The sequence below is a fragment of the Rattus rattus genome, chromosome 13 (assembly GCF_011064425.1).
Source record: "Rattus rattus isolate New Zealand chromosome 13, Rrattus_CSIRO_v1, whole genome shotgun sequence".
Classification (NCBI taxonomy): Eukaryota; Metazoa; Chordata; class Mammalia; order Rodentia; family Muridae; genus Rattus; species Rattus rattus.
The window spans coordinates 27,919,432-27,932,555 of record NC_046166.1 but is presented as its reverse complement, the minus strand read 5'-3'; the positions used below and the strand labels follow the sequence as shown (position 1 = coordinate 27,932,555).

The 13,124-nt window shown below is 38.8% G+C and overlaps 1 protein-coding gene across 1 annotated transcript in view; it reads left to right on the top strand.

Moving 5' to 3' along the window:
* Nek1 (NIMA related kinase 1) overlaps window positions 1-13,124 on the top strand; it is a 126,296-nt gene that overhangs the window by 87,163 nt on the left and 26,009 nt on the right. The window contains exons 26-29 of the mRNA XM_032918458.1: window positions 1,406-1,567; window positions 4,895-5,003; window positions 6,268-6,356; window positions 7,132-7,370. Of these exons, the coding sequence (XP_032774349.1) occupies window positions 1,406-1,567; window positions 4,895-5,003; window positions 6,268-6,356; window positions 7,132-7,370 (599 nt within the window). The remainder of the gene's footprint in view (window positions 1-1,405; window positions 1,568-4,894; window positions 5,004-6,267; window positions 6,357-7,131; window positions 7,371-13,124) is intronic.

The window sequence follows — 13,124 nt, the reverse complement described above, 5'->3', positions numbered from 1 at the left end:
GCAAAGGAGGTTTTTAGTTCCTTACTAAAGGTGAACATCATAGCCATAAGTCATGAAAACAGTCTCCTCACTGACTTCCCATCTAAAGGTCTCAACCTCTTTAATATCACCACACTCAGAAACAAGTCCCTTCAGGGACACTTGGGCTCTCTATATCTAAACTGTAGAAAGAAGTAAGAAATCCAGGTCTCTTAACAACTTCTCTTAATCTCCAGTCATGTCAACCATGCATCAATTATGTCAACCAGGCACTGCAGAAATTAGATTGAGTTTAGGGTTTTTCTAACATGAGTACAATGAAGTGAGTTCAGTAAGCTGAGGGTGTATGCAAAAGAATGATTCTAATGATAGTTTTAGAAGGGTGGAAATCCTTCTAAAATACTTCTAGAGAAAGTATGTCAGGATAGGTCATTATATATACTTGCAAAATAAAATTTTTAAGATTTTAATTATAATATTTCTCCATTCCCTTTTCTTCCTCCAAACAGTATCAATATAACCCCTTCCTCTTTTTCCTTCACATTTATGGAAAATCTAATTTTTACAAAATTAAAATAGGCATGTTGGTCCATACATTTAATCCCAGCACTTGGGAAGCAGAGGCAAGTGGAGCAGTGAGTTCAAGGTCAACCTGGTCTGCATAGGGAATTCCAGACCAGCAAAGGCCACATGGTGAGACCTTGTTGAAAAATGCTATAGTAGAAGGAGATGGGTAAGAAACAGCACTGAAGGTTAGCAATGAGGAGTCTGAATGTTGGGACTTTTGAGAGGCCAGAATTTATAAGGTCTCTAAGGCATGACTTATTAAAACTAAGACAGTGAGGTTAAGAATGGTTCACTGAGCTGAGAGGTCTGCATATTGGCAGGATTACTTATTGTGTGTACCATCTACCTGTGGCAGAATTGCTTTTAGGGAGCTGGTACAGTGGCTGCTAAAGTGTTCAACAGTCAAACAGGAATGACGACAGTGGATAGCCCTAGGCAGGTGTTATATAACAAACCAGTTCTTTACTGGAAACAGCCAAAGTGTGCAAAATTTATCACAAACTAGAAGTGTCAGTTGCTATTATGAAAAAAAAAAAGCAGGTGGTTAATAATTTTTAAAGTCCAATTCTAATACAGGTATATTTTACCCCAAAAAAAAAAGAACAAAAAAAAAAAAAAAAGAAAAAGAAAAGAAAAGAAAAAGAACATGCAAACTGTGTTAACTAGCCTAGAGGTCATAATGGAATCCAGTTTGACTGCCACATTATCTAACTCACTTTAGTTACTAGTGTATAAGAGAGCTTCACCAGTAACTATTTGTTGCAACAATCTGAGTTGAGATTTTTGTTTATTTGTTGTTTGTGGCTGTAAATAGCATTGCCCTTCTGAGAGCGTAGACTTCATTCTTTTGCTTCTGCAGAGGTTTGTGTTGAAGAGGAGAACTACAAACCCCTACTCACTGGAGAAGAGAATCTGCAGTGTATTTCAAAAGAAGTAAACCCATCAGCCACTGTTGATACTGAAACAAACAGTCCAAAGTTTGCTAAGGTGTCTCCAGCAATGTCCGAAGGAAATGTGGAAGGTATGCTATAATGATTTTAATTAGCAAAGTTGCATTTGATACTAAAATTTTTTATCAAGATTTGTGTATGTGTTTGAGTAATTATCTTGAATTAGACTCACTCTTTTTATACTTTTAGCAACTGTAGGGTTTTTTTCTTCCTGCTTTTGGTTTTCAAGAGCAAGTATTTTCAAGGTTTTCTTTACATGGGCCAGGCTAGTCTCCCAGAATGCAGACTCCTGGTGTCACTGCTGGTGTTCAAAACCTTCAGGCATGTATGGCCATGCACACTGGGAACAGGCCCTTCTGTTTCATTATTTTATGAATCAGGGACTGAGTCAAGTCTTGGCTTATAATTTTCCTAATACATTGTCTCTTTGCCTAAGAGATCACTAAGACTGTTCTGTCTTCTTAAAAGGTACACCTCACAGGCTTAGTACCATAGGCCTCTTTCCCTCCCCTTTTGAGAGCCGTGTGGATACAGGGAATTGAGCCTGGTCTGGAAAACAACCAGTGCTCTTAATTGCTGAGCCATTTTCAGGCCCTATTTTTCCCATCTTCTGTGCTTTACTCTGTGATGACTCAGAGATCCTGTGGTAGGGGACACAGAAGTCCCCTCTGAAAGAGAAAAGTTCTAATAAACCTACAGCCATCTTGGGTGCTAGAGTTTGTTTGTTTGTTTGTTTGTTTGTTTGTTTGTTGCTTATGTTCTTTAAAGTTAGCCAGGGAATTGAACTGGGACCGTTAGCATTTCTGCGGATCACAGCTGTCACAGACCCACAAAGCCAACCTACTGTAGGGAACCAGGCGTGCCTTTCAAAAGGAAGACTTTGCAGCCATGTGTAATCTACCAGTCTGCTCAGTAATTAAAAATTATTTCATTTCTTCTACACACAAATTTATCCTTTAGTCTCAGAAAATTGCCATGGGGTTCTTCTGAGCTAGATGAACTTCTCTTCTGATGCCCCTGACCTCCAGATACCAACTAGAAGCTGCCAGTTTTCTTACCCCTCCAGTCATGAATTGTAGTGGCATCACCTCCATTGTGTTTCACTTGTGAAGGTAGAACAGTGCTTTCTGCAAAACGAGACTCCCAGAGACTGTTCCATGCAACCATCTTTAGTTCACCACAGCGTAAGAACTGGAAGCATGGTTATTAGTGGCTGTTAAAGAATAATGGCTTTGCGCCTCAAAAGATGTACACATTGAAATTAAATCCCTGTGTATTTGGAGGCAGTTAGGTTGTGAATTACGGTGAAGCCTTCTGAATGGCATTAGTACCCTTCTAAGAAGAGGCCAGACAGCCAGCCTTTATGCCATACTAGAAATACAGGAAGAAAAGACTGCCCGGGTACCCAGAAGAAAACCTCTTTCTCCAGGACTTACTGTGCTGGTATCCTGCTACTAGATTCTCTGACCTGTGGAGCTAAGCAAATTAATTTCTATTTAAACCACCCATTCTGATATTTTATTATAGCTTAAACAAGACAGCATATTGCACCCTTTTTAAACATTAAGAGTAAAAATTTTAAGAAGAAATAAAATCAATTAGTAGGATAAGTATGCATGTAATGAAGACTGCGTAGCCTAGGTTGGGGCGGCAAGCCTAACATTTCCCGCTAAGAGCTGTAGAGTACATATTTTAAGCATTGTGAAAAGTATGGGCACAAATTGAGTTTATAGAATAAAGTATGTTGGTTTTAACATAGCTATAGATCATTGGGGAACTGTTAGATTGTGGACCTGCGTCTTTAGGAAGCTGATAACCCCACAGTCCAGCCCCACAGCCTGACGAGATCAGGCTTTGCTCCCTGCAGTTCTTTGTCTGGAGCCGTCTGTGCTGTGCTTTTACCACCCCTAATTCATAGAGCTGCACTGCAAGAGGCTCCTCAGTGCTGTCCGCGGGCTGTGCTGACCTAAGTCATGTGATGGGCAGCTTCTTATCACTCGGGAAGGATAAGTCAGATGCCTCCCTCTGCTCAGGGACTTTTCTAGAGTTGCCCCATCTGTCATCCTGTCTACGACAGCTGTCTGTCTCTTACTTCAGGCTGTACCTCTTAATAAAACTGTGTCCTTGGTTCTACAGGAAGAGCTGTGCTCCATGAGATCTTCGCCTTCACACTGTCTGCTAGAAAAGGGGGACTGTCCTTTGTAAAGCTTCCCTGTGGCAAAGCCTAATCATGTTCCCCATTTTCTTGAGGCCTTTTCTCTTGATAAAATTCATCCCTGAAGGAAAACTTGTGTAGGCTCCTTTCTAGAAACAACCAAACCATTTGCCACTACCTCTTTTTCTGTTTGACAAGAACAGAATTACATACTAAAAAACAAAACAAAATAGTTTCTTTCCCCTCAGTGCTTACTTGTGTATGAATGACCAAAAACATTCATGTGAGCAACAGATAAAGATTATTGGAATTTGTACGTCTCTTGTCTTTCACAATGGATTATGGTCAAGTCATTAGAAATTTAAATATAAACAAGAAAAGTATGTCTCGGGTCTATGAAAAGTAAGCATGATACTGAATTAAGTAAGATAAGATCTCAGACAGGAAAATGAGAAGTATCAGTGGTGCTATAGCAAAGGCTTGGAGTTAAAGCACTAATTATGAGGACCAGAGTTTGGATCCTGGCACCTACACGACATGCCTGGCATCCTGCAAACACCAATAACTTCAGCTCTGTGGGATCTAGCTCTCTTCTAGCCTCTGTACATATTCACACAACCTTGCATACATACATGTACTATACATACATCATATATACATACATACATACATACATACATACATACATACATACATACGATCTTTTTTAAAGGCTGCCAGAAAAACAGTGATAGTTCCCTAGCTATTAATTATTTGAGGATATAAATGAAAATAGATTTAGTATACTCCACTTCTTTTCTAGGCCATTGTAAAAATCCAGGTAATATATTTGTGTGTGTGTGTGTGTTTCTTGGAAAATAGATTATAAAGACTACAGTTTCCTTGCTACTCATTAATATCACAGTTTATTTTTCCATACTGTAACACAGGTATCTTTATTCTTTAGTTTTGATGCCTTTAAGCTAATTTACATATTACTATAATTTTGGTAAGGCATATATGTTATGTAATAATGAGTAGTATTGTACACAGTGATCAAGTATTTGTGGTAAACCAAGAGGATGAAAGGGCTAGTCTTTTCATTTCAAAAGTGACAATGCTACAGGACTGTCACAAAAATCTTGAAACTGATTCATTTGTATCTAATTAACATTAGTTAAGCTAAGTATAGTGAAAACTTACAGAAAGTTTATTCAGTCCATTTCAAGCAAACTTTTCTTTAACATCTGATTTTGCTGTGAAGAACCTGATGATTTGGAAACAGAAGTTCTACAAGAGCCAAGTGCCATACCCTCAGATGGGAGTTTGCCGCCTGTTGTTAATGAGGTGTGGACCAGAGCTAAGGCAACTGGGTGAGTTGTCCTTTTCTTTACTTTTCAAGCCTCGGTCCCTTTAGTAAGCTCTTCAATAAGCAGTGCTGCATGAACTAATATTCGAGTTTAATAACTTCATATATTAATACCATCTAAAGTAACCTAATTTCATAATATTCACATGAGTAAGAAATCACAAAGTATATGACAAAAACAGGAAATAACTTACCAGCCTATATTTCCTTTCATCCAATTTCTCTGCAGATAAGTTTTTGTATGTATAAATAAAATACATAATTTTCAGTCCATTCTAAATATAATTGCTAGTATAATATATTCAACATTTTCTACCTTTTCAATTTTTAAAAATTTTATTTGTGTGTCTGTGCAAGTGTATGCTCACATGTGTGTGCACAGATATTGTGGAGGCAAGGAGGCACATATGTGTTCATAACCTTACCCATAGGATCTAAACCTTAGTCCTCATGAAAGAGGAGCAAGTTCTCTTAACTGCTGAGCCATCTCTGCACCCTCACCTTGCTTGTTTTTATAAAAGTCAGTAGTCTAGGGACCAGGGAAATAGCGCAGTGGTTAAGAGAAGACCTGGGTTAGTTCCCAGCACATATATGGCAGTTCATAGGCCCCTGTAACTCTAGTTTTAGCATAATCGATACCTTCTATCTTTGAGGACTCTTGTGCACTTGTGATACACACACACACACTCATGTATGTACAGACTCATACACACATGCATATAAAATAAACACTTTTGTAAAAAGTTCATAGTCTGGGAAGTTTTCTCACATTATTGTATGAAGGTTTTATACACACACATACACACACACACACACACACACACACACATATGGATGTAAGACAACTCAATAATTCTACTTCATGAATATTTGCTGATGCTGAATATTGTGATGTTTCAGCAAGTAATAATTTACATAAAGTATTTTTGCAAAAATAGGTATGTTTGCTTTTGAAACATAGAGGTGTAATTTTAGGTGAATTGCATTTGTAATTCAGTCATTCTTTAAATGAAGATTCTACCAATATTGGCTTTCAGAATGAATAAATGATTAGTGACTAGTGATTAATAATTGGTGAGTTTCATTTTGCTCAAAGAAAGTATATTGTGCTTACAAGAGAAAGTATTATATAAAAATGAGAAAATACTTGGACAAGGAAGCAAAGGATACTAGTAAATGTGGGTTTCATTTTCTTTATGAGGGAACTTTTATTTCTAATAAACTGTGTGGTATTTGTTTATCTTGTTTGGTCTCCTTGTCTATGGAAGGTTGGAGGATAGCATTGCTGTGCGGCAGAATGACGTTTGTGAAGAGCGAATTCCAGGGACTGTGGACCAGTCCTGTAAGGATCATATAGGTAAAGTCATCATAATTTTTTTTTTAAGTAAAATAGGCCTAGAGAACACAAATCTGCTCTAGCCAGCCCAGGACTGTGGCAAGATAAGCAGGTAGCTTTCTGGTAAGTTATATTGCTCAAAGTGAAAAGGATCACTGCTAAGATAAAACTAATGTACGAAGGGCAGGGAATAAATTGGTTTCTTTTTAGAATACTACTGGTTAAAATATAAGGCAATATAAATCAGTTTCTACTCTGCATAAAGAAAACAAACGGAAAATGATTGTCTGAACTGAATTTTTAGTATTTCTTTGAATTTCTATATTTTAAAACTTCCAATACAATGAAAGCATCTTTTGAATCCTGAAAATAAAATACTACCTTTTCTTAGAGATTATTTATAAGGTAATATTCGGTATATTTCCATATTTACTGGATTTTGTTTCCCTGGTATGAGGTTGTTTTGGGATGGAATTCATTTTTTAATTAAAAATTATTTTATGTGCCTGAGAAGTTTGCCTTCATGTATACAATTATGTATTCCACATGTAGTTTTGGTACCCATGAAGGCCAGAAGAGCATGTCTGATCTCATAGAACTAGAGTCACACATGTTTTGAGCTGCTATGTAGGTCCTGAGAGCCAAGTCCCCTGCAAGAACAGCAAGTGCTTGTAACCACTAAGACACCTCTCTCTCCAGTCCCTTAAACAGTTCTGTTTAATGTTAAATAGTATATAACACTCGTCGATATTTAGAATTTTCGGTGCTATTATGTAATCTCTTTTGTATTCCACAGAACCTGCAGGAGACGATTCTCCGCAGTCTGGCTGTGATGAAGAGAAGTCAGTACAGCCAGAATTGTTTTTCCAGAAAGTGGTTCACTCCAAGGACTTGAACTTAGTTCAGTCAGCTCACCGTTCCCCAGAAGAAGCAATTCCAATTCGATCTCACTCTGATTCTCCACCGAAAGCTAAAAGCAAGAATTCCCTACTGATTGGACTTTCCACTGGTCTGTTTGATGCAAACAACCCAAAGGCAAGTGTGTCTCAGACAGATATGCTGTCTTCTCTCCTCTGAGCACTGCTTGGTGCCAGGGTTGGGTTTTAACTGAGTCAAAACCCAAACAAGTACAAACACAAACAAAAGCAAGAAGAATCCCCTATTTTGTTGGCTAGGATTCTTTTTAGTGTTACTAACAAGTAGCTATGGAGCTATGGCTGTTCTCCCAGTGAATGTCCTATTTGGGCATTAACAGAGAGTTTATCCCAGGTACTCGGAGTTGCTGGTCAGGAACTGTTTTCTGAACAACCCACTCAGTGCTACCACATCCAGGTCCCACATCAACACTGAAAATATGTCAGGTGAAAGAACATGGCTGCTTTCTGCAACCTTGGCGTTCCTGTGTTTGTTGAAGGGCAGGGGAGAGGTGTAAACTTTCCTGATAGTTCCTTGGATTCCTGCACACCCCTGTGGCCCAGGCATCTTTGTTCTACAAGGAGGACTGTGTATTACAGATTGGAGACAGCCTCCATCTGTACGCTCTTAGCTTCCCTTCCTATTTCCCTACAAAGCTCTCGCCTGCCTTAGTAAATCCATTTACTCTACATTACTCATGTGTAATTTTTGTATCTCTATACCTATCAAATAATGCTATATATACTGTTTATGTGTTATAAATATTGGTTTGATATTACTAAAAAATAACAGCCATTAAATATCTTCTCATTATCTTGAATGACCAAATACTCTATTAAGTTGCTATATCATTATTATTACTTCCTTTATTGTTGAGATTATAATTACATTATTTTTCCCTTCCCCTTCCTCCCTCCAAACCCTCCCATATACCCCTCCTTGCTCTCTTTCAAATTCATGGCTTCTTTTTTTCATTATTACATGCATATATGTTTATGAGCATATATTCCTTAATATAACCTGCTTGGTCTGTATGTTACTGTATATGTTTTAGGGCTGATCATTTAGTATTGAATCACCAACTGTTGTGCTCTTCCCTATTGAAGACCAGTATTACTCTCAGTGTCTCTTTATTGCCTATAGCTCCGTATGTAAGGCTAAGGCCTGTGGCCTCCCCCCATCTACTTTGCATATCAATTGTTGTTCGCTTTGTTAGCTCACGTTTAGCTAGCCATGTTGGTAACACTTTACAGTTGTAGCTTCTGACATTAATAGTAAACAATACTGTCTTACAGCAAACTCCCAGCTCCTCTGGCCCTTACACTTTTTCTGTCCCCTCGTCCCAGTGTTCTGTGAGCATTAGCTATAGGGGTGGTTAGATGGATCCACTGGGACATGGCTCCCCAGCTCCGCATTTCAGTTGTAGTTTTCTGTGTTGTTCTCTGTCTGTTACAGAGAGAAGCTTCCTTGATGAAAGGTGAGGACTACATTTATACTTTGGGAGAATAAGGTCAAATATTTAGAATACAGATAGGAGTTACCCCGGTTCAGTAAAGTGGAAATTACAGGTTCTTGTCCAAGATTCATGACTTCACTAGCCATGGGTAGTTGGACAGTTCTCCATTACCAGTATGATTTCTCTCGCCGAGTAGGTCTTAAGTCCAACTAGGAGGCTGCTGGTTACTGCCAAGGTTTGTGTGCCACTGCACCCTTAAGGTTAAGTGCCATATTGGTCAGCACAGCTCATAGACAGCATAGCTGGCCATCACTATTGTTTCATTTTGTTTTGTTTTGTTTTGTTTTACTTGGAAGCATGCATGGTACCTTCTGGTACCATGAAAGCTAGTCATCAGAGAGTAGGACTTCAGGTCAGTTCCAGATCAGAGGCCTTTGGGCACTGCATCTGAAGTGCATGGGGTCTTTAGCAATAGGGACCTTCCACCTCAGGAGCAACCACGGACTATACAGTCTGTAGTCTTTGAGGAGTCAGTCTCTGGGAAAACTCTGGTGTTGGGATTTTTGTTAAACTCTCTTTGTATCGCATTTTTTAGTAATACATTTCTATCATTGAGCCTTTGTCTTTGTTTATTTCTATAATTATTTTTATAAAATAAATCTCTAAAAGTGATACTTAAAATTCATAATTCATGTTATTCTCTTTAAGAAATAGTTTTGGGGCTATGGAAATTGTTCACTCAATTAAGTGCTTCATGTGTAAGCTTAAACCTGAGTTTGAACCCCCAGCACCCATGCAAACCAGGCAGGGCACCCACCTGAAGTGCCAGTGCTGTGAAGGCAGAGCAGGCGGTCCTGGAGCTCGCTGTCCAGACAATCCCGTCAGACTGGCGAGTTCCAGGTCAGTGAGAGACCACACCTCAGAAAACACAGTAGGGAGAAGTTGAGAAAGAAACCTAGTGTAGACCTCTGGTCTACACACTCAGGTCCACATGCACATGAATTAGGTGTGAAAGACAAAATGATGTAGTTTGAAACACACTTAAAGATTAAAGCACTCTGGTAATTCAGTTATACATAGGAGGAAATAGATAAAAATATTCAATCTCACAAATATAAACATATACAAACACAAAAATAGTTTTTGTGCTATCAATGCCTCAATGAAGAGTGAAGAATATTGATTCTTCTGTATGCTATATAGCATTACTATCATAATTTACTTAAAATTATCTCTTCAATGAGAAATTAATAGTATTAATTTGTTTAAATTTGTATTATATCTGTGAGATTCAATATTTTTATCTATTTGTCCTATATTATAATTGAATTGCTAGAATTCTTTAATATTTAACTGTGTTTCAAAATATATCATTTTGTATTTAATTTTCCAGTTGAATGTGCTTTTATTGAGGTATTTAGTTATATGCCTCTTAAACTTAGAAATGTTAAATTTTATTGCTTACTCTAAATAGCAGACATTAGAAGATATAAATTACCAAAACAGATTTACCGTCTTGAGCATTAAATACAAAGGCAGACAGGCACTATCAGATTATTTATGTACTTTCTTCGTATGTGCATTGTGCATGTGGAGGCTGGTGGTCAAGCTCTGCCATTGCTCTTTAGGCCTCCCCAGCACTCTCTCTGCCTCTCCAACACTGGAATTCCAAGTCCCATTCCCATCCCACTTTTTACATGAGTAGTGCTGGGGATGGAACTCAAGACCTCATGCTTGCTGACAAGCACTTTACCAGCTGGACCATTTCCCTAGCTCCCCATGTTCCCTGTATAGCTGTCCTTAGCCCAAGCTTTTGAATGTACTCCTATCTACTAGGTTAAAATTCACATTGTGTAATGCTTTTGAGTATTGATTTCCTCTTAAAACCTTAGTTGAGTTTTAAGACTCCTATTGAAGTAGTCACTCTAGAAGTATACACAAAAGGTTTTGCCCATAATGTAGATCATGTAGATTTCTACGTGAAGAGGCAAGAGGAAAAAAAAAACAAAAAAGCATAGTAATCCATGGCCATTTAAGACAAGAATGAAGGTTTTCTTGCTGGTTCTGATATCATAAAAGTCATCACTGGGCCAGTGTAGTAAACAGTCAAATTTGTAGTGGCAGACAAAACTTCATAACTGAGCCAAGAAGTTAAATTTATATGTAGCCCATTGAACTAAAATGGTATAATTTAACTTCTTACAAAGATTTTTTGCTGCTAAATCAGGTTTGATGGGTTTTCATTGTTTTATTGTTGTTGTTTTGTGTGTGGTAAGTTCCTTCTGTTTTTTCAAGCAGTTTTCTTAAGAGCTCAGACTCTCCCCCTGTCCCCTTCTCAAGGCTCTGCTCTATTGCTTTTCTGCTCCAGTTTAAGTCATCTTACTCTATGGTGGCTCATTTCTGTCATGTTCTAGGAAATGTCATGGTAAGAAGCAAGCCTGGATTGACCACTTGTCCCTATTCACTTACTGCCTGTGTCTGTTTCTCATGTCTTAAATATGCTGCAGTCTACACATGCACTCACTTCCAGGAGCATTCTATGAAGCTTTCAGACATTCTTCCCTAACACTGCCCATGTCAAGATCAGCACTTGGTAGGACAGGGCTGCCCTGAACCCTTCTCTCCGTCACACTGCTTCTTTCAGAGGTTATTTCTGCACTTTACATGACACCATGCTTTCCAAGTTTTCTCTGATCTGATTAATGACTGCAGCAGCTCCTGTGCTACATCTCCATATCCCTCCCTCTCTCCTCCTCCCTCCCTCCTCCCTCTCCCCTCCCTCCTCCCTCTCTCCCCCCTCCCTCCCTCCCTCCCTCCTCCCTCCCTCCCTCTCCCCCCCCCCCTCCCTCCTCTCTCTCTCCCTCCCTCCCTCCCTCCCTCCCTCCCTCCCCACTCCTCCCTCCCTCCTCCTCCCTCCCTCCCTCCATCCTTCTCTCCTCCCTCCTCTCCCCTCTCCTTCTCTCCCTCCTCTCTAAGTGTATTCTTAAACTGTCACTTGAAGTGTCCTCTAAATGTCACTTAAGTCAGGTAAGTTGATGGTTTTGTTCAAGACTCCTATATCTTTCCTGATTTTTTTGTATACTTGAGCTGTCAGTTGCTAAGGGAAGGTTGACATTTTTATCTATACTTGTACTTTTTCTTCTCTCAGTTGTGCCAGTTTTTATTCTATGTACTGTAGAGTTCTTCTATTGAGTGAATAAATGTGTAGTATTGTTTTGTCTTCTGGATGACTTGATATAGTACTGTTATGACATGTTCTTTGATAGTGCTGTGTAAGACTTCAAAGCTTTGCCAGTTTTCTTTGTACTTGTTTACTAAGTACTGAGAAAGAATGGTGAAATTGTCATTCAGTTGCACTTAAATTAAGAATTCTTATGGCTTCTTGAACCCACTCCTTTATTAGTATGAAGTGAATCTTGTTATCTCTAGACATCATCTGATCTGAAGTGGGCATTTCTGGTTCTAATACAGTCATCCCAACTTTCTTATGTTTAACCTCTATATTGTATATAAATGTTTTACATCCTTTACTACTTTCATTTTATATTTAAAGTAGATTTCTCATGATTAGCATGAGTTCAGTTTTGCTTTTTAAAAAAATCTTTGGGCATATATGTGTGTCCATGTATGCTTGTGTGTGTGAATTACACAAGTGGAGGCCAAAGGTCATCCACAGGTATTGGTTGTCATCTTCCTCCTTGAGACAAGGTGTCTTCTTCTTGGCCACTGCAGTGGCCAGGCAGGATGGCTGGCCTGAAGGCTTCCATGAAGCCTCCTATCCCATCCCACAGGGAGCTGCAAATGTGTACGGCCATATTGGCTTAACATGAGTCTGGAAATCCAAACTCAGATTCTTCCCATTTGAACAGCAAGCACTTGACCAACTTGACCAAAGGGAGTCAACTCCACTGCTGGGGCTTACTTTGTAACCAGTATGAAATTCTCTTTTAACATAAGCACCAGTATGAGGTCATCAGTGTGATTGGATCTGTACCTACTGTTTTGCTATTTGTTTCTCTACTTGATCACTTCTTTTTTTCAAAACAACAAACTTTTCACTATTTCTCCTTTATTTTGGGTTCAGGATTTTTAACATTTCATCCTCTCTCTAGTAACTTCTACATGCACTTCTTTCTAGTAACTGTGTAACTGAGACCCTCCGTCTTCCTGCCTGTCTCTGAACTACTATCATGCTGCTTTTTTTCCCACCGTGAGAATCTACATTAATATTTCCTATCAGGCTGGTGATAAATTTTTCTGCTTTGTATGTATGAAACCTTTTTATTTCACTCTCATTTTTAAGAGAGTGGGTTGCACTTCTTTCTGACAAGTTTGGCAGGGATACTCTTCATTTCCTTGTGGTTAGTGCTCCTGTTAGTATCCGACTATGAGATGATTTAGACTAGAGTAGGTGGGTG